We start from the raw sequence: 20630 nt of genomic DNA, 5'->3' as shown, positions 1-20630 counted from the left end.
GTTCATAGCCGTGAGCCATAAAGTGGTCTTTGTCTGCCAACGCTTAAAATACGTACCGTAAACTTATCCGGTTTCACTGCTGCGGCAAAGCCACTTGCCGAAAAATTCCTACACATAATAGGTTTTTGGATTGCTGAGTAAATAGGCAATTTTTTTGACTAATTTAATCCATAAGTATATGACTAGCATGGCATTGACATGATGAACGACATACTGATACTGATCTAAACAAGCACGTACTACGCAAACAGTAGACAAATCTACAGATGATGCTAGTACTGCTAATAAGGTAATAATCAGGAGAGGGATAAACGCGTTATACCCTCCAGTAGGCCATGCAAAAGCTGCGGCGGCGGTGACAGCAGCAGCGGCATCCTCGGCGGCCTTCTTGTCGGCTTCAACTTTCTCCTTCTCGGTGGCGGCACGTTCGGCGTCGGTGGACATGGTGATGATGAGGGCGACGCGGACGTAGAGGAAGTAGACGAACAACGAGCAATCGCGTAGTCACTTCCCAAAAACCTATTCGCCTTCTCCCGTACAGGAACCGGAGAGACGGGGTTTCGGAGACCTACTCTCCCGTCGACCGTGTACGCGGCGGACGGGATGGAGTCACCGGCGGCAGCAGCAGCAAAGGAACGACGGTGGGCGGTTTGTGTGGAGCAGATGTGATCTGATCATGGCGGCTAGGGTAGGAGACACCACACACTTATATAGGCGCAGCCGTGTGGGCACGACCCACGTCCGAGTCGAATTACAAGCCACCTAGCTTTGCTACTGTATGTTGCTTTTTGTATGGCGCCCAAATTGTTATGAAAAAGAACGCCCGCCTTCACCCACCTTCCTCATTTCAAGATAACTTGCTCGAGCCGTGTTTTCAATGTATGTTACTTGTTACTTTTTGTATGGCGTTCAAATTGTTATGAAAAAGAACCTCCACCCTGACCCACCTTTCTCATTTCAAGATAACTTGCTAGAGCCGTGTTTTCACTTTTTTTTACACTGGATGTTTTGTTTCTCACTTTGTAGTTCTTGAGGCATTGCAGGATGATCATATAGAGTCTGATGAAGAGCTCCCTATGAAGACAAAACGTTACTTTGCTAATGCCGCAGAGACATTTGATGCTGAATTTTATGCTAAGGTCAATGATGATATATACATAAATGTTGGTAAGTTTCATCTCTTAACTTTTATCACGTCTGAACAATTTTGTGGGATAAATGGTACTCCTTCCAGTTCAAAATAGTTTATGCATTTTGACTGTACATAATCTCCAGGATCTGACTATGGCTTGTATTATTTACCAAAATATGCTTTTAAAAATTCATGAACTTTAATATTAAGGTATTCTTACGACAAATGTACTTGTATAATTTTTGTTTGGAGTGTATGAGCAACCAGAAGGGGAGCCTTGGCGCAGTGGTAAAGCTGCTGCCTTGTGACCATGAGGTCACGGGTTCAAGTCCTGGAAACAGCCTCTTACAGAAATGTAGGGAAAGGCTGCGTACTATAGACCCAAAGTGGTCGGACCCTTCCCCGACCCTGCGCAAGCGGGAGCTACATGCACCGGGCTGCCCAGTGTATGAGCAACCAAAATATTATTATTGGACCAATAGTTACAGACAAAGGGGATTATTATGTTTGGATGAGGAGCTGTATCAATCTGCTGATCTGCATGATATGTCTCAAGTATCAATTTGTTATTGCCAATTTAACTGCTCCAATTTTTTTGTTGATATGTTATGATGGTACTGAACTTGGGAGTTGGAAAAGTGAAGCAGCACAAAGGTTGTGGAGGAGCAACTCCACCTTGCTGCTACAATGTGTACAGCACAAGTGTTGAAGGAACATCTTCAACGTGCTGCGCTAGATATCGCTCTAGAGGTGAATGTAGGCTGATAGGGCAGCAAGAGTTCAATCCAGAACTCCTAGGGCACAAGATCTACTCCAAGATCTTAGATAAGAACAAGTTCTATTATAGGTAGGGGTACATAGTCTGGGTCCAAAGTAGAGGTGAGGACCTCTATTTATAGGGCTTTGGGAAGTCTTCACATACTTCTACTTATAGCTGAAATACTCTAGAAAACATTATGTAAGTTTCACCATTCTACTTATAGCTACTCACAACTAGAAGACTTTAGAAAACAGTAGGTAAGATAGAAAAGAAAAGGAAAGAAATACTACACTAGTGGAAGCATCTAGAAGTAGCCAAACAGATCTGGCATGTGTTTTCTTTCTTCTCATCTAGTGTTCCTCATCATTCTCCCCTGGTTGTTTGGAACTCGCCCTCGAGTTATCTTCATAGAGCGCTTCTTCTGGATGGTAGAGAGTCAAGTCCGCAACTTGAAAGTGTTGGAGATACCCATGTCACTTGGAAGATCTATCACATAAGCATTATCATTTATCTTCCTCACGATAGAGAAGGGCCCATACCTTCGCTGCCTAAGTTTCCCTTTAACACCTAAAGGCAGCCTCTCTTTTCGGAGGTAGACCATCACCTTATCACCGACTTGGAATGATTTTGGCCTCCTTTTGCAATCAACAAGTTGTTTATATTTCTGATTTTGTGCTTCCAAAGCGCCGCGAATCTCTTCAAATAACTCGGTGTAATTATCAGCAAAGGAGAATGCTGATTTTGAGTTTCCCCTTGATGGCAGCTTCACCAGGTCCACCACATGTGTTGGAACTTCAGTGTAGACAATGGAAAAAGGGCTCCTTCCTGTGGATCTATGCTTGGAGTTATTGTAGGAGAACTCTGCAAGAGATAAAGCCAAATCCCATTGCCCCTTTCTTTCTCCACAAATGCAACGGATCAGATTACCCAAAAACTTGTTCACCACTTCCGTTTGTCCATCTGTTTGTGGATGAGCAGTGCTAGAAAATTTCAATTCAGTGTTGAATTGCTTCCACAAAGTGAGCCAAAATGCAGCAAGAAACTTGCTATCACGGTCTGAGACAATGGACCTTGGAACTCCATGAAGTCTGACCACTTCTCGAAAGAATAGGTTTGCCACATGATGAGCATCCGTTGTCTTGCGGCATGGGATGAAATGAGCCATCTTAAAGAATCTATCCACAACCACAAATACAACATCACTTCCTTGTCTTGTTCTTGGCAAGCCCAAGACGAAGTCCATAGAAATGTCCTCCCATGGAGCAACAGGAACAGGCAAAGGCATGTATAACCCTGTGTTCTGGACTTGGCCTTTGCAGGTCTGACATACGGGGCACTGTTGAACGAACTTTCCAGCATCTCTCTTTAGTTGTGGCCAAAAGTAGCAAGCTTCCAGGCTAGCGATAGTCTTGTCCCGTCCAACATGGCCATTAAGATCACTTGAATGGAGCTCTCTAACCAGCTTGTCACGTAGAGAACTTCTTGGAATGCACAAACGATCATTTTTGAAGAGATATCCATCTTGCATCAAATAGTCATCACCTAATGGTTGGCCCCTTGCGTGCTTTACCCAAACATGGCCAAAGTCTTCGTCACCCTCATACAACTCCTTTATTTGATCCATGCCCGAAAGCTCAGCTTCAAAAGAAGTCAAGAGGCATGCACGGCGACTCAAAGTATCGGCCACTCTGTTAGTTATTCCAGATTTATGCACGATGAGATAGTTAAACCTCTCCAGATATGCTGCCCATCTTGCTAGCATGCGGTCAACATGCTTTTGATTTCTAAAATGCTTCAAGGATTGATGGTCGCTATAAACAATGAACTCTTTAGGCAGCAAATAGACTTCCCAAGTTTTCAACGCTATGAAAACGAGTATAATTCTTGCTGATAGGTACTCCATTTCTGTCTAGCTTCACTTAACTTCTCACTAAAGAAAGCAATGGGCTTCCTTTCTTGAGATAGGACAACTCCAATGCCTACTCCACTTGCATCACACTCCAACTCAAAAGTCTTGTTGAAATTAGGTAGTACCAAGACATGAGCTTGTGATAGCTTTTGTTTAATCTCATTGAAGCTAGCTTGAGCTGCTTCTGCCCATTGGAACTTTCCTTTCTTCAAACAGTCGGTAATTGGTGCCATGATAGTGCTGAAATTCTTAACAAATCGCCTATAGAAAGTTGCAAGGCCATGAAAGCTTCTTACCTCAGAAATGGTCTTAGGAGTTGGCCATTCTCGGATTGCTTCAACCTTAGAATCATCAACACGAATGCCGCCACATGTTATGACGAATCCTAGGAAAAGAAGTTGTGTTTGCAGGAAAACACATTTCTTCAAGTTGACGTGGAGCTCATTTTCCCTTGGTACTTCTAGCACCTTCCGAATGTGATCAAAGTGTTCATCCTCATCCTTGCTATAGATCAAGATGTCATCGAAATAGACCACAACAAAGTGGGATAAGAAGGGTCTAAGGACTTGTGATTCATTAAGTGCATAAAGGTACTTGGTGCATTTGAGAGTCCAAGTGGCATGACTAGCCATTCAAACAACCCTTCCTTTGTCTTGAAGGCGGTCTTCCATTCATCCCTGGGTCTTATACGGATTTGATGATATCCACTTCTTAAATCTAGCTTTGTGAACACTCTTGCTCCACTAAGCTGATCCAACATATTATCCAGACGGGGAATAGGGAATCTATACCTTACGGTGATCTTGTTAATGGCTCTACTGTCTGTACACATGCGCCAAGATCCATCTTTCTTTGGCGCGAGTAGGGCTGGTACAACACATGGGCTAATACTTTCTCGAATGTGCCCCTTTTGCAACAATTCCTTCACTTTCTCCTTCAATATATCATGCTCCTTTGGGCTTATTCGATAGTGTGGAAGATTAGAAAGACTTGCTCCCGGAATTAAGTCAATTCTCTGTTGAATTCCTCTCATCGGTGGCAAGCCATGTGGCTCCCCAAGTATGTTCTGAAATTCTGCCAATAAACCACGTACCTTTGCTGGAATTTCAACAGTCAGGTGCTCTTCTCCCTTTACAACAAGTGCAGCACACAAATCTGCCTCCTTCAAGTCTTCCATAAACTCATGAGAGGTATGGGAGATAGTTAACATAGTTTTCCCCTCCTCCTTAGAGGTATTACCTTCGGTTTTGTTTGGTAAGATAATGATCTTTCTCTTGTTCCAAATGAAAGAGTAAGAATTTTCCTTGCCCTTGTGTGTAGTATCCACATTAAATTGCCAAGACCTCCCAAGAAGAACATGGCTGGCATCCATGTCAACCACATCACACAACACATTTGAGCGATAATGCTTACCCAAAGAAAGTGGCAGGTTGCATTGTTTGGTCATCCTCATATTCACTCCTTTCTTGATCCATCCAATAGTGTAGGGATTTGGATGATCATGGGTTTCAAGCTTTAAATGGTCCACCAACTTCTGGGAGATAAGATTCTCGCAGCTGCAACTATCAATCACTAGTTTGCATACCTTGCCATTCACCGTGCATTTGCTCTCAAATATTTTCTTCCGTTGTGTGTCATCGAGTTGTGGTGTGGAACATAGGACACGCTGGATCACACATACCACCTCTTCACATTCTTCTTGACAAACCTCTTGTCCGTCTACATCTTCAGATTCGTATTCTCCCTCATCGCTTTCACCATCATGGATAGTTGATGTAGGGCGGAACCCTATGTGGACGATCTTTCACGTTTGGAGTGGATCCTACGGGGAATCACGAAGAACACACGGAAGCATAAAGGGGAAACACGGGGAAAACGAGAGAGGAAACCGACAAGGAATCAATCACACGAGTGCTAGATCACCGACAACATAGAGTAACATATGATCCACAATCAACAAAGGTAAGGATACAAAGGGAACCGATCTTCTCCGTGAGGAGGTCTTGAATCCGCTAGGGGATCTTCCTGTAGAGGGGTCTTGAATCCAGATGGATCTTCTCCGAGGAGGCCGCGGTCTCTCACGAAGAGGAGATCCGATGGATGAGCGAGGCTCTATCTCACAAATGAGCTAAATCAACGCTAACCCTAAAACGTACGGGAGGAGGGGTATATATAGTCAAAGGGGCGAAGGGATACATGGGTCACGGCCCAAAGTAGCTGCGCGCAGGCAGGGGGCGCCGGATGTCCGGGCGTCGGCCCGGATGTCCGGTGGCTCGTGAGGTGCTGGATGTCTGGGCTGGAGGTGCCGGGTGTCCGGTGCTTCCGGAGGGGCCGGATGTCCGGTGCGTAGGCCGGATGTCCGGGCTGTCGGGGCCATCTTCTGAGCATTTGGGACGCTGTGTCCGGATATCCGGGCGGGAGGCCGGATTTCCGGTGTGAGGCCGGATGTCCGGGCTGGATGCCGGATGTATGGTCGCTGTAGTCTTCTTCTGCAGGGGCTGGCCGTGTAGATCTCCAGGGGCTGGATGTCCGGGGCCTTGGCCGGATGTCCGGTGCCTGGAGGCTGCTTTTGCCTTCTTTCGTTGGTTCCTTTCTTCCTTGGACTTGGGGTCTTGTTCATCTTCATGTGCATCCTCGGGAGGGTCCTCTTGGTACCTAATCATGCACAACATTCCGAATTGAGGTAGTAGCCATGTCTCGAGAGGATTATATGATATATCATTAAGGAGAGAAGTCACCTCGGTCTCGAGAGCTCGAGCTCGTGCTCTAGTCATGGGTCCTCTTGGTGCTTGGTGAGACGACGGAAGGTCCATGGGGATGACCGAAGGATGCTCCGCATCATCTCCCCCCCTTGTGAAAGATCCGACCTCGGATCGAAATCCTCATCACCATGGTACGGGGAGAGATCGGAGACGTTGAAGATGTCGCTCACGTTGTACTTGTCGCGTGGGAGATCGATCTTGTAAGCATTGTTGTTGTAGCGTGCTAGCACCTTGAAGGGTCCGTCTGCTCGAGGGAGAAGTTTGGACTTGCGTTCGTTGGGGAAGCGGTCCTTGCGAAGGTGTAGCCACACGAGGCTTCCAATGTTGATTATCATGGGATGCTTGTTGACGTTGAGCTTGGTCGCGAGTCGTTGTACTTGGCACTCGATGGTGTGCCTTGTATCTTCATGCATCTTCTTGATGTAGCTTGCACGGGCACTTGCGTCGAGGTTGGTGCGCTCTTGTAGAGGAAGAGGTAGAATGTCCAATGGGGACAACGGGTTGAAGCCGTAGACGACCTCGAAGGGGGACTTGCCGGTCGTTGAATGTCTTGCACGGTTGTTGGCGTACTCGGCGATGGGTAGACATGCCTCCCACTCCTTAATGTTCTTCTTGATCAGCACGCGAAGTAGAGTGGAGAGTGTACGGTTCGTCACCTCCGTTTGGCCGTCGGTTTGAGGATGGTATGCCGAAGAGAACAATAGCTTGATTCCGAGCTTGGCGCATAGGGTCTTCCAAAAGTAACTCAAGAACTTGACGTCGCGGTCCGAGACAATCGTCTTTGGCACTCCATGAACTCGCAAGATTTCCCTACAAAAGAGATTGGCAATATGTGAAGCATCGTCTATCTTGTTGCAAGGAATAAAATGTGCCATCTTAGAAAATCGGTCCGCAACAACAAAGACGGAATCCTTGCCATTTTGAGTTCTAGGCAAACCAAGTACAGAATCCATGCTAATGTCTTCCCAAGGTTGACAAGGAATAGGAAGGGGCATGTAAAGACAATGGGATTGAGCTTTAGACTTAGCTTTGCGACATGTAGAGCAACGGTTGGTGAAGCGTGAGACGTCACGGAACATCTTGGGCCAAAAGTAGTTCTTGGAGAGCGTGGTGAAAATCTTTCGCTTCCAAAGTGTCCCATGAGTCCGCCTCCATGAGCATCTTGCAAAAGGAGCAAACGAAGAGAAGACTCGAAAATGCAAAGTTTGTTAGCTCTCATAAGATAATCATCCTTTATGTAGTATTGTTCCCAAGACGCGTGTGTCAAACACTTAGCATAAGAGTAGCAAAAGAAGGATCATGCTCATACAAGTCTTTTATATGCTCAAAACCAATAACATTCAACTCAAGTTGAGTGACAAGTGTGCATATGCGTGAAAGTGCATCCACAACTACATTTTCCTTATCCTTAATGTACTTGATCACATAAGGAAAAGATTCAATAAATTCACTTCATTTGGCATGACGCTTGTTCAATTTAGTTTGACCTTTTAAGTACTTAAGCGTTTCATGATCGGTATGGATGACAAACTCATGAGGTCTAAGGTAATGTTCCCAAACATGTAGCACACGCACTAAAGCATACAATTCTTTGTCATAGATGGGATAGTTAAGTTGAGCACCGGAGAGTTTTTCACTAAAATATGCAATGGCTCGTTTTTCTTGCATCAAAACTCCGCCAATTCCGGTACCACTTGCATCACAATGAACCTCAAAAGTTTTGTCAAAGTAGGGCAAAGCAAGAATCGGAGCATGAGTAAGCAAAGACTTGAGCTCATCAAAAGCGGTGGATTGCAAAGATCCCCAAACAAAAGGAGCATTCTTCTTACTCAAGGCATGCAAAGGAGCGGCAATTGTGCTAAAGTTTTTCACAAAGCAGTGATAAAATCCCGCGAGACCAAGAAAACTGCGCACTTGTTGCAAATTGGTGGGTTGGGGCCAAGTTTTAATTGCCTCAATCTCAGTTTCATCAACATGAACACCCTTGGAAGATACAACGAAACCCAAGAAAACCACTTTGTCAACACCAAACGTGCATTTTTTCAAGTTTGCATAAAGGTGTTCTTTGCGAAGGGTTTGCAAAACAGATTTAACATAATTAATATGCTTTTTCATGGTTTTGCTAAACACAAGAATATCATCAAAGTAAACCACAACAAAGACTCCAATGTAAGGTCGAATCATATGATGCATAAGACGCACGAAAGTACCGGGAGCTTCCGATAGACCCATAGGCATGACTAACCACTCATACAAGCCAAATTTGGTTTTGAAAGCAGTTTTCCATTCATCACCCTCTTGTATGCGGATTTGATAATAACCACTTTTAAGATCAATTTTTGAGAAAAAGTTGGCTCCGCTAAGCTTATCAAGCATATCGTCTAAGCGAGGAATGGGATGCCTATAGCGAACGGTAATAGCATTTATAGGTCTACAATCGGAACACAAGCGGAAACTTCCATCGGGCTTAGGCACAAGTATAACGGGAACGGCACAAGGGCTTAGGCTTTCACGTACATGACCGTTGTCGATGAGTTGTTGTACTTGCCGTTGAATCTCCTTGGTTTCTTCGGGATTGACTCGGTATGGAGCTTTGTTTGGGAGAGGCGCTCCGGGGATGAGGTCGATTCGATGCTCAATGCCTCGAAGAGGAGGTAGACCCGGAGGTAGCTCATCGGGGAAAACATCTTGGAATTCCTGCAAAAGAGATTGAAACACTAAAGGTAGCTCGTGAGAGGTGTTAGTTTCTGGTTCTCCATCCTTGCACACAAGGACAAAGTGCATAACACTCGATGGGTTCTCACACACTTTTCTCATCTCACTTTTTGTGACAAATAGGATGAGGTTTTTCTTTCTAGGCGAAGAGGCGCTCAAGTTTGGCTTGTGGCTCTCACTCACTTTTGGGTGGATCACTTTTTCACTCTTCTCTCCATGATGGGTGGCTTGCTTGTCGGCTATCACTTGACTAGGAGACATAGGTCGTAGCACATATTCCTTCCCTTTCATTTTGAAGCTATAGTGATTGGTACGCCCATTGTGGATGACACCGCGGTCGAATTGCCATGGTCGACCAAGAAGGAGGTGGCAAACGGTCATTGGGACCACATCACACTCCAAAGTGTCTTCATATGCACCAATTTTGAAGGAGACTTGGACCGTATGCTCAACTCGTATAGTGCCGGAGTCACTTAGCCATTGGACCTTGTAGGGTTGCGGGTGCTTCCTCTTGACCAATTGAAGCTTGGAGCATAGTTCTTCACTTGCCAAATTGTGGCAACTACCTCCATCGATGATGACCTTGACGGACCTTCCATTGATACCGGCCTTAGTGTGGAAGATGTGGCATCGTTGGTCTTCTTCTTGTTGGTGTTGAAGTGTCAAGACTTTGGAGACAACGAGAGCGGGGCTCGAATCCTCATCACAAAAGACTTGATCATCTTCATCCTCATTCACGCGCCGGTGCATGGCCACTTGCTCAAGAGCTTCCATCTCCTCTTCACTCATGGAGTCGTATGTACCATCGTCGTTGAGGATCATGGTGCGCTTGTTCATGCATTGATAGGACTTGTGGCCTCGGCCGCCGCAAGTGAAACACTTGAAGGAGCTTGTTTTGACGGTCCCATCGATCGGAGTAGATGATGAAGCACGCAGCTTGAAGTTGCTTGTAGTAGGAGGAAGACGACTTGAACTTGTCGAAGTTTTCTTGTAACTTGACTTTTCGTCGTTGCTTGGAGAAGGTTTGGTTGATGTAGATGTTGGAGGAGTCGTTGAAGCTTGGATGTTGGAGAAGCCGTAGGTCTTGGATGAGTACTTGGCGTACTTGAGGTCATCTTGCACTTGACGTTCCGCCTTTGTAGCTTGATGCACGAGCTCAATGAGGTTGGAGTAGGGTTGGAAGTCGGTGATCTTCTTGATGGGATGATTGAGTCCATTCAAGAATCTTGCCATTGTTTGCTCATCCTCCTCCGTGACATTGGCTCGAATCATGGCAATCTCCATTTCCTTGTAGTATTCTTCAACACTCTTTGTTCCTTGCTTGAGGAGTTGTAGCTTCTTGAAGAGATCGCGGTTGTAGTAAGTTGGCACAAAGCGTGCTCGCATGACATCCTTCATTTGAGCCCAAGTGGTGATTGGTGGTTCACCTCTTGCTTGACGGCGTTCAAGGACTTGTTCCCACCATATGAGCACATAGTCTTGGAACTCAAGTGATGCCATAGCGATCTTCTTCTCTTCCTCATAGTTATGCAAACGAAAGATTTTGTCGACCTTCAATGCCCATGAGAGGTACTCTTCCGGATCATTGCTTCCATTGAACTTGGGCATTGTGAACTTGAGCTTGCCATAGCGTTGCTCTTCATTGTGTTGTTTGCGATGGTGATGATGACGTCCTTGACGTGGAGGATAGTCATCCTCATGTTGCTCTTGGCGCGGAGGAAGTCCATGATCAACTTGCTCTTGTTGAACTTGAGGTTGAAGTGGAGCTTGACGAGCTTGCGGAGGGGCTTGAGGAACTTGACGTTGCACTCGCGGTTGGTAGTTCCTCTTTTGGATTTCTTCTCGAAGGGCTTCCTCTTGATTGCGCCGCTCGCGATTGCGGTTGGCAATGGCTCGGCTCGAATCTTGAAGGGCACGTTGCGCCTCAAGAGCTTGCGCTTCACGTTGTTGTTGTTGAAGACGTTGAGCCTCGGCGTCTTGTTCCTCTTGGTGTAGACGCGCTCGTTCTTCCTCTTGGCGCCGTAGTTGTCGTTCTTGAGCTTGAGCAAAAGCGACTTGGTTTGATTGATGACAAGGGTCTTGCTCATCGACTTGTTCTTGTGAATGCTTGTCATGTAGCGGGTTGCGAGATGCATGACGGTCTTGACGTGCTGCTCGTCGAAGAGTGTTCGATGACGGTGTACTTGAGTCGGAGAAGGTGTCGTCGGAGTGTCGACTTGAGCGGCTCCGTCTTGAGGATGAAGAAGTGGAAGGACGGCGGTTCCTCATGAAGGCGCGGATCTCGTCCATTCTTGCATCGTTCTCTTGCTTGTGAGCGTCGAATTTGTTGTCGAAGTAGTCCCTCATTGCTTGTTGCTCTTGGTGCAATGCCTTTTGAGCTCCAAATAGGTGGCTCTTGGTGACAAATGATGACATGTCGTCGTCGTTCTCGATGAGTGGTGGATTGGTAGAAGAACTTGGCCTATCCATCATTCCAAGCAAAATGTAAGTGATAGAAGGAAAAGAACGTGTACCAAATGTACCTTGACTGAAGTTGAAGATGAATCAAGTTCACTCAAATGTGGACAATGAAATAGCACTGTTGGTACCAATTCTTGTCGGTTCTCACACCTACACACGTAAAAGCTTATGGTGGAGCTTGGTTAGGATGATGGCACAAAATTTAATGCAATAGTAAGTGAGCTTCAATAATGTTGGAAAAGATTCACAAATTTGCAAATGCAACAAGTAGACCAAGCAAGTAAGGTTACACGGAAACACACACACAAATAGATAAGTGGGATTGTGCAATCCAAAAGTGAGCCAAAATGTGGAAACCACGAAAATGCTCTTGTTGCACAATACTAGAGAGACGCTAGCACGATTGCACAATAGGCGGATACGGAACTTGTGCACAACCTACTAGGCAAAAACGCAACGATCTCTATCCCAAGTATGCTATAAGTATGATGTTTCGGTGCGATGATCCAAGATGATCCAATATGACAATCTTAATGTAGTATGATGCTATGGTTCTTGTTCATAAGCTCTTTGCTTATCTTTCCTCTTTGCTTAAAAGCTTGGGTGGCTCTTTCACTTTTGAGCTCTTTTCTCATGTAAAACTTCACGAACCAAGATAGCAATTGTGTATGCTATGACAACTTTGTGACCACAAGTGGATCCCAAGATATGCACCACTATGGTATGGTATGTATGCTATGGAGTATGATCACTACTGTGCACAAGTCACGTTGCCGGCAATACTCAATGGCTAGTCCGATGGGGTAAGCTACGCAAAAGTAGGGACATGTGGGGTATCAATGCAATTACAAGGTATGACAAAGATGTCGTCGATGTTACCGTCCTTGGCGATGATGAATAGTCGATGGAGATGGGCGGTGGTGATGTTGAAGTCGAACCGTACCTAGATAGCCGAAACACAATAGGACACGGGAACCACAACCCAAACTCTCAAAGACCAAAACGTTTCAAAATCGACATAGGAGGTAGCGGTGGTCGGTGGTGGTATTTGTGGAAGGTGGTGTGGGTATGCGGAAGTAGGCGTGGGCTCCGGGCAAAATTTTGCGAAAATATGGTGGATGGTGGTGCGGGGGTGGAGCTGCTGCTGCCAGGGGCCGGATGTCCGGGCCAACTGCCGGATGTCCGGTGCGCCGGATGTCCGGGCTCCTGGATCGGGGACGAACGCGATGAACTCCACGGGAAAAATTGCAACTCCGGGGCAAAATTCGGACGAATTGGTGGATGGAAAAGGGTGGGAGGGTTGGGAAAGCTAGATCCACACGCAACAACACAAATCCATAGACCAAATCCAACAAAATCTCAACTCACCAACAAATCACAAAATTTTTTGGGGCTATTTTTGGTGGGGAATTTTCGGATTTAGGACGAAAACAACAAAATCAAGCTAGAAAACACAGGGTAGGGGCTCCAAAAACGTGATCAACGTGGCTCATGATACCAAGATGATGTAGGGCGGAACCCTATGTGGACGATCTTTCACGTTTGGAGTGGATCCTACGGGGAATCACGAAGAACACACGGAAGCACAAAGGGGAAACACGGGGAAAACGAGAGAGGAATCACTAAACCGACAAGGAATCAATCACACGGGTACTAGATCACCGACAACATAGAGTAACATATGATCCACAATCAACAAAGGTAAGGATACAAAGGGAACCGATCTTCTCCGTGGGGAGGTCTCGAATCCGCTAGGGGATCTTCCCGTAGAGGGGTCTTGAATCTAGATGGATCTTCTCCGAGGAGGCCGCGGTCTCTCACGAAGAGGAGATCCGATGGATGAGCGAGGCTCTATCTCACAAATGAGCTAAATCAACGCTAACCCTAAAACGTACGGGAGGAGGGAGTATATATAGTCAAAGGGGCGAAGGGATACATGGGTCACGGCCCAAAGTAGCTGCGCGCAGGCAGGGGGCGCCGGATGTCCGGGCGTCGGGCCGGATGTCCGGTGGCTCGTGAGGTGCCGGATGTCCGGTGGCTCGTGAGGTGCCGGATGTTCGGGCTGGAGGTGTCGGATGTCCGGTGCTTCCGGAGGGGCCGGATGTCCGGGCTGTCGGGGCCATCTTCTGAGCATTTGGGACGCTGTGTCCGGATATCCGGGCGGGACGCCGGATTTCTGGTGGGAGGCCGGATGTCCGGTCGCTGTAGTCTTCTTCTGCAGGGGCTGGCCGTGTAGATCTCCAGGGGCCGGATGTCCGGGGCCTTGGCCGGATGTCCGGGGCCTGGAGGCTGCTTTTGCCTTCTTTCGTTGGTTCCTTTCTTCCTTGGACTTGGGGTCTTGTTCATCTTCATGTGCATCCTCGGGAGGGTCCTCTTGGTACCTAATCATGCACAACATTCCGGATTGAGGTAGTAGCCATGTCTCGAGAGGATCATATGATATATCATTAAGGAGAGAAGTCACCTCGGTCTCGAGAGCTCGAGCTCGTGCTCTAGTCACGGGTCCTCTTGGTGCTTGGTGAGACGACGGAAGGTCCATGGGGATGACCGAAGGATGCTCCGCATCAATAGTCGTGTTAACAAATTTCCTTAGTGGGCAACCGCTGGATATGTGTCCCTCTTTACCACATTTATAGCACTTTAGGCTTTCATTTGCCTTACCCTTGCCTCTAGTTTGCTTCGGGATGGGCTGTTTTGTCTTTGGTGGAGTGGTCTTTTCTTCCACTCTATTAGGTTGGCTCCTAGATGAGCCTTCGGTATGAGGATATGGAGAATATGGAGCCTTAGTTGTCTTTCTCATCCTCACAAAACTCTCTGCCGGCTAGAGCTTGTGCTTGATCAACGGACCAGATTTGTTGCATCATCAATCGATCTTGAATAGCATCATTGAGACCATTTATGTACCTTGCAACTTGTTGCTCTTCAGTTTCAGCAAGGTTGCACCTCACTTGTAGCCTTAGAAACTCCTCCATGTAATCTGAAACAGTCCTATTTCCTTGAGCACAGTTTTGAAATTGGATAAATAGGATCTGGTTATAATCAGCGGGCAAAAATCTCCCTTTCAAGAGACATTTCATTTGCCGCCAAGTTCTCACACTAGGCTCTCCTCTCAGCCTGCGCTCTTCTTGAACGCGATGCCACCATGCATCGGCTCCTCCTTTCAGCTTGTATGCGACCAAAGGAACTCTACGATCTTCCGGAACCTCCATGACCTCAAAGAAAGTCTCCACTTCATATAACCAATCTAGGCACCCTTCAATATCAACATTTCCATTAAAAGTTGGGATCTCAGCTTTCACCTTGTATGTATCCTTTGCATATGTAGGGTTGGGTACTCTCCGATATGCATAGAGATCAGCTTCTTCAAGGGCTTCATCATATTCTTCACCTTCAGAAGTTTCAACATAAATTGGCCTTCTTGAAGCACGTTGAACAGCACGTTGTTGTGGCGGTCTTGCTCCAAGATTACCTCTCCTTCTTTGATGAACATCTTCTTCTTTAGATGAATCTCCTTCATTGGTAGCAGGGGGAGCACCCTTTCTTATCATCTCAACCAGCTGATCAAATCTCTGATTAAGATCTTCACGCAGCTCTTTAATTTGTTGTTCTGCAGCATCCATTCTCTTCTCCAATTGCTCCATTGCTTGCTGCAGCTTGTCTCGCAGAGGACAGCAAGAACTAGTATGGGTCAACGAGGCTCTGATACCACCTGAAGCTGCACAAAGGTTGTGGAGGAGCAACTCCACCTTGCTGCTATAATGTGTACAACACAAGTGTTGAAGGAACAACTTCAACGTGCTGCTCTAGATATCGCTCTAGAGGCGAATGTAGGCTGATAGGGCAGCAAGAGTTCAATCCAGAACTCCTAGGGCACAAGATCTACTCCAAGATCTTAGATAAGAACAACAAGTTCTATTATAGGTAGGGGTACATAGTCTGGGTCCAAAGTAGAGGTGAGGACATCTATTTATAGGGCTTTGGGAAGCCTTCACATACTTCTACTTATAGCTGGAATACTCTAGAAAGCATTATGTAAGTTTCACCATTCTACTCATAGCTACTCACAACTAGAAGACTCTAGAAAACAGTAGGTAGGATAGAAAAGAAAAGGAAAGAAAGACTACACTAGAGTGGAAGCATCTAGAAGTAGCCAAGCAGATATGGCATGTGTTTTCTTTCTTCTCATCTAGTGTTCCTCATCAAAAAGGGACTTGAGTTAGCTATTGCATTTCTAAAGAATAAAGTGAAACTTTTTTTCTTCGAGAAAATGCAGAAGCTTTGCGTTTCTTTGCATTGAAAAGATAGAAGTTCAGTTACAAACGTCCGAGAACGCGCATGTTACAGCATGGTTAGTGCACGTCCCAGGTTTGTGGCAGCACAAGCCGGAGGCCAGGTGCCCCAGCAGCCGCCCAAGAGCAGGCCTTGTCCTTGATCCTGTCGAGTAGCGTATTCATAGATGATGATGCGTTGTCGAAGATGCAGCTGTTCCTATGCTTCCAAACCATCCAAGGCACGAGCAACGCAACGGGTTTCAGGGCTTTGTGAAGGCTCGGCGACGTGTTCTCTTTTGGCATGCTTCCACCAATCCATGAGCGAGGGCTTGCGGGTGGGAATCGGGGCTGGAATGCGCAGCCAGGCCAGGACCTCGTGCCATGCCTGGCGAGCGAAGGGGCATTCCAGCAGCAGGTGTCGGAGCATTTCCGGCTCTTGATCGCATAGGAGACAGCGAGGGTGGTGTTGCAGTCCATGGCGAGCCAGCCTCTCAGCAGTCCAGCACCGGTCTTGGTTGGCCAGCCAGTGGAAGAATTTTACTCTTGGCGGCGCCCAACTTTTCCAGATAAGCTTCCAGGAGTAGCAAGTCGTCGATCCATGGAATGTGGCCAAGTAGCTGGATTGGGCGGAGTAGGTGCCGCTCGCCGTCCATTTCCAGATCAGCTGGTCCGGGGCAGCGGAGAGCTCGGTGTGCTGCATTACCTGCCAAAGCTGCAGGTACTGACCAATCTCATGCAGGCCCAGGTTGCCGTGAATGTCGCGTGCCCAGGAGTTGCCATTCAGCCCGTCGGCCATGGTTCTCGCCGTGCGCCGTCGCTTGGGGATGCAGTCGTAGAAGTTGGGAAGGAGCTCGCAGACGGACTGGCCGTTGATCCACCGGTCCTCCCATAGCAGGGTGGTCAACCCATTCCCGATGACCATGGACGTGGATGGCCAGAAGAGCGCATGCTCCATGGACGAGAACTGGAGGGCAAGCCCTTGCCACGCTCGCTCGGGATCTGTTCTGGAGAACCACAGCCAACGCAGCCTCCGTGCAAGGCCGGCTCGTTCGAGGTCGCGCATGCCTAGACCCCCAAGCTCAATGGGGCGGCAGACACGGTTCCAGTTGATGTGGCAGTGCCCTCCATTGGCAGCAGCGCGCCCGGCCCAGAGAAATTCGCGCTGAATCTTCTCGAGCTGCTTGATAGTCTGATCAAGAGCTTGGCCACAAGGTGAATAAGGCTGATCGGCCGGTAGTCGCGAAGTCCATGGGCTGCGGCGTGCTTTGGGAGCAGCGTCAGAAGTGCTTGGTTCAGCCTGCAGAACCCCCTTCCTCGCAGGTCATAGAGCTGCTGAACACGTCGAGAAAGTCCTGCCTGACGATGCTCCAGCACGCACGAAGGAATTCCGCCATGAACCTGTCTGGTCCTGGCGCCTTGTGCGCGGGGAGGCGCTTGACAGCCTCCCAGATCTCCTCCGTGCTGAACGGTTCGTCAAGGTCGGCAAGGTCTGTCGGTTCAATGAGCTGTGACAGGTCCAGGGAGTGCTCCTGGTCGGCGGCGGTGCCCAGCAGGGCGTCGTGATGGAGGAAGGCTGCCTGCTCCATCTCAGTGTGGTCCGTGAGCACCCTGCCATCCGCAGTGAGGCTAAAGATGCGGTTCTTCTGTCGTCTGAACGAGCACTGCCGGTGGAAGAAGCCTGTGTTAGCATCGCTGTCTTTGAGGTTGGCTATGCCGGGGCGAGAGATTGCGTGATTCCTGGGCCTTGTCGAAGCGAAACTTTTTGATCTGTAAAATAGTCTATCTGCATGATCTTGGTTTCTGGAATGCATTTTTCACACTTGCTCGATATGTTTTAGTCAAATAGCACTTCCAGTTTTTTTGCGGGTAAAAGCAGCACCTAACATGGAACAACATATTGTGTTTATGCAGACACTCTGAGTGCAATGCTTGAAACTCACTGGGACAAGCCTCGTGTCTACATAGGCTGTATGAAATCTGGGGAGGTCTTTTCTGAAGCGTGAGTTGTTTGAGCCAGAAGAAATGGGATTTGTGTACCATGTTTGCCTTTTGCATCCTTTTTGTTGTCAGGGAATCGACAATCGCTAACAGCTTCCTTGAAACAGGACCCATAAGTGGTATGAACCGGATTGGTGGAAATTTGGTGACGGGAAATCGTAAGCAACCTGTACTAGTATTTAATCTTAGTACATTGAATGCTCAAGACCACTACGGTGGTGGCTCACCCATTTCATTGTACCAACTCATAGATACTTTCGACATGCTTCTGGTGAAATGTTTGTCGTATCAAGGGCCGTGGCTCAGTTCATTTCTATAAACAGGTACACAACCTATGCTTTGTGCACTAATATTTATTTTGTATTCTAGCATGGATATAGAAGTAGAAAGAAGAGATGTTTTTATAAGTATACATCTAGTGATGTATCTTTGGTGTCACTTTTCAATGCTAGGTCTGTTCTCCGTACTTATGCACATGATGATGTTAGTGTTGGATCGTGGATGATTGGACTTGCTGTAAAGCATGTAAATGAAGCAAAGCTATGTTGTTCATCATGGCCCTCAGGTTTTACCGTCTCCTTCACTGTACTTATCAGCCTTGTTATTGATTCCTTTTTTTCCTTGGAACTTGGTATGTGGACGTTATCTTAGAAGTTCATTTTTCTTGTCAAGATTGCATTGTGATGAATGTATCTTTGGTATTCAGGCCATTTATTACCTAGGAACTTTGTTGATGTCTTAGATGGCATGATCTATTTATTTACTTCCCTTATTAGAAATATATACACATGCGTCATATAATCTCCTGAAAGTTTCATATATATAGGACAGAGAGATTATGAGCTATTTTGAAGAAAATCTTCTGTACTCACTAGAATTGCAATAGGTAACAGGAATAACCTACCCCTGAGAATACATGCCACTACTAGCAAATACCATATACATGCCACACAATTATATCATGTTACTCATTGCCGACAACTCTTCCAATGATGTAAGGTGTGCTCTGAGCTAGTACTCCCTCCGTTCCTATTTACTCGTCATGGTTTTAGTTGACGAGTAAATCGGAACGGAGGGAGTAGTTGGGAGCAGTTATTGTATTGGCACTTTACCTGCTGTCATTCAGGGACTGGTTCTGCTTAGATTATGAATCTGGGGTCCCATTGTTATGGAAACTTAGAGCCTGTTCGGAATTCCGCCAGCTCCGCAAAATCCCCGGAGCTGCGGAGCCAGGAAACGGCAGCTCCACGATTTTCAATAGTAACTCCGCCCTCTCCGGGAGTGGAGTTGTGGAGTGGAGGTCCTCCGAACAGGGCCTTAGATTATGAATCTGGGGTCTCTTGTTAAATTTGGAATTAGAGTGGATAATTCATAGTTTCTATTTGAATCTGAAACCAAAGGCGGTTGTTGTTTGTTATTTATTCATAGTTCCTATTTGTGGAATTATTTATCTAATAATGATGTGATTTCACCAGTAACTTAGTGCTCCCTTCGTCCCAAAATTCTTGTCTTTGATTTGTCTAAATACGGATGCATCAAGTCACGTTTTAGTATTAGATACATCCGTATCTAACAAATCTAAGACAAAAGTTTTGGGACGGAGGGAGTAGTAGATAATTCAAATATAGGCTAACGACAAAATTTCACGTTGCAGGAGCCATGTGTTCAGCTCTTTGATGGGCAGTGCTTCCCTGAAGAAGGGTTTTGTGAAGAGTGTGTTACACTGAATATATTTTCGTTTTCTCTTGCCATTTCTTTTTTCCTATGCCATCATTGAGCAAGCAGTGTCGGTTCATAGTGAATGTGGTATCTTCAATGCGAAGGAGAAGTATTGTACCTTTTCCTCGTATGCCGACACTACCTGCCGTGGTTTTTTTTGGTCATTCCCTAGATCTCCATCCGTACCATTCTTTGCTGACAAACATCACTGTTCGAGTGACAGAAATTAATAGCACTTGAGGAAATTATGTTTACTTAAGTATCCACATACTCCCTCCGTTCCTAAATATTTGTCTTTTAGAGATTTCAAATGGACCAGCACATACGGATGTATAGACATATTTGAGTGTAGATTCACTCGTTTTACTTCGTATGTAGTCACTTGTTGAAATCTTTAGAAAGACAAATATTTAGGAACGGAGGGAATATATTGTTTCGTGATGATGGTTGTGAAATTCGCTACACCTAGTGTGCCATTTTGAACCAAGAAAAACAAAGTTCAAAGGGTACTCTACTCTCATTATGTACCTTGACTTCGAGTCATTTGCACATGGGTCCCACCAGATGCCGGACCTGCCTGTCAACGATCCAAAGTCAAGCTGGGTTAAGTCAGAGAATGTCATTTGGAATTTTTCAGACTTGTGACGTATTCCTCGATGAATGTTTGGAGGGAAGAATTACAGAAACAAGATATATATTTTTTATTTACTGAAGTGCCTGGTGGCGCTCGATCATCCGTGGCCTAGGAGGTGTCGGACGTCCGGTCTCGGTCGGTCGTCCGGTCGTTGTAGATCTCGTCGGCAGGACTTTTGGAATGGCTGGAGTTCCAGGTGTCGGAGGTTCGGCGTAGTCCGGTCTTCCGGTGGCTGTAGATTGACGGACGTTCGGTGGCACGTCGGTCGTC

General features: G+C 46.6%; 1 protein-coding gene across 1 annotated transcript in view; it reads left to right on the top strand.

The window, feature by feature from the left end:
- The window catches only part of LOC119337356 (hydroxyproline O-galactosyltransferase HPGT1-like), a 29846-nt gene extending 9856 nt beyond the window's left edge, over positions 1-19990 (top strand). Inside the window, exons 7-12 of the mRNA XM_037609472.1 lie at positions 1044-1167; positions 17921-18008; positions 18115-18165; positions 18259-18330; positions 18460-18572; positions 19662-19990. Of these exons, the coding sequence (XP_037465369.1) occupies positions 1044-1167; positions 17921-18008; positions 18115-18165; positions 18259-18330; positions 18460-18572; positions 19662-19684 (471 nt within the window). The 3' untranslated portion in view covers positions 19685-19990. The remainder of the gene's footprint in view (positions 1-1043; positions 1168-17920; positions 18009-18114; positions 18166-18258; positions 18331-18459; positions 18573-19661) is intronic.
- The last annotated feature ends 640 nt before the right edge of the window (positions 19991-20630 follow it).

This window comes from Triticum dicoccoides, chromosome 7B, assembly GCF_002162155.2.
Source record: "Triticum dicoccoides isolate Atlit2015 ecotype Zavitan chromosome 7B, WEW_v2.0, whole genome shotgun sequence".
NCBI classification, from domain to species: Eukaryota; Viridiplantae; Streptophyta; class Magnoliopsida; order Poales; family Poaceae; genus Triticum; species Triticum dicoccoides.
The sequence above is the reverse complement of the archived record's forward strand: the minus strand, read 5'-3'. Positions and strand labels throughout refer to the sequence as shown.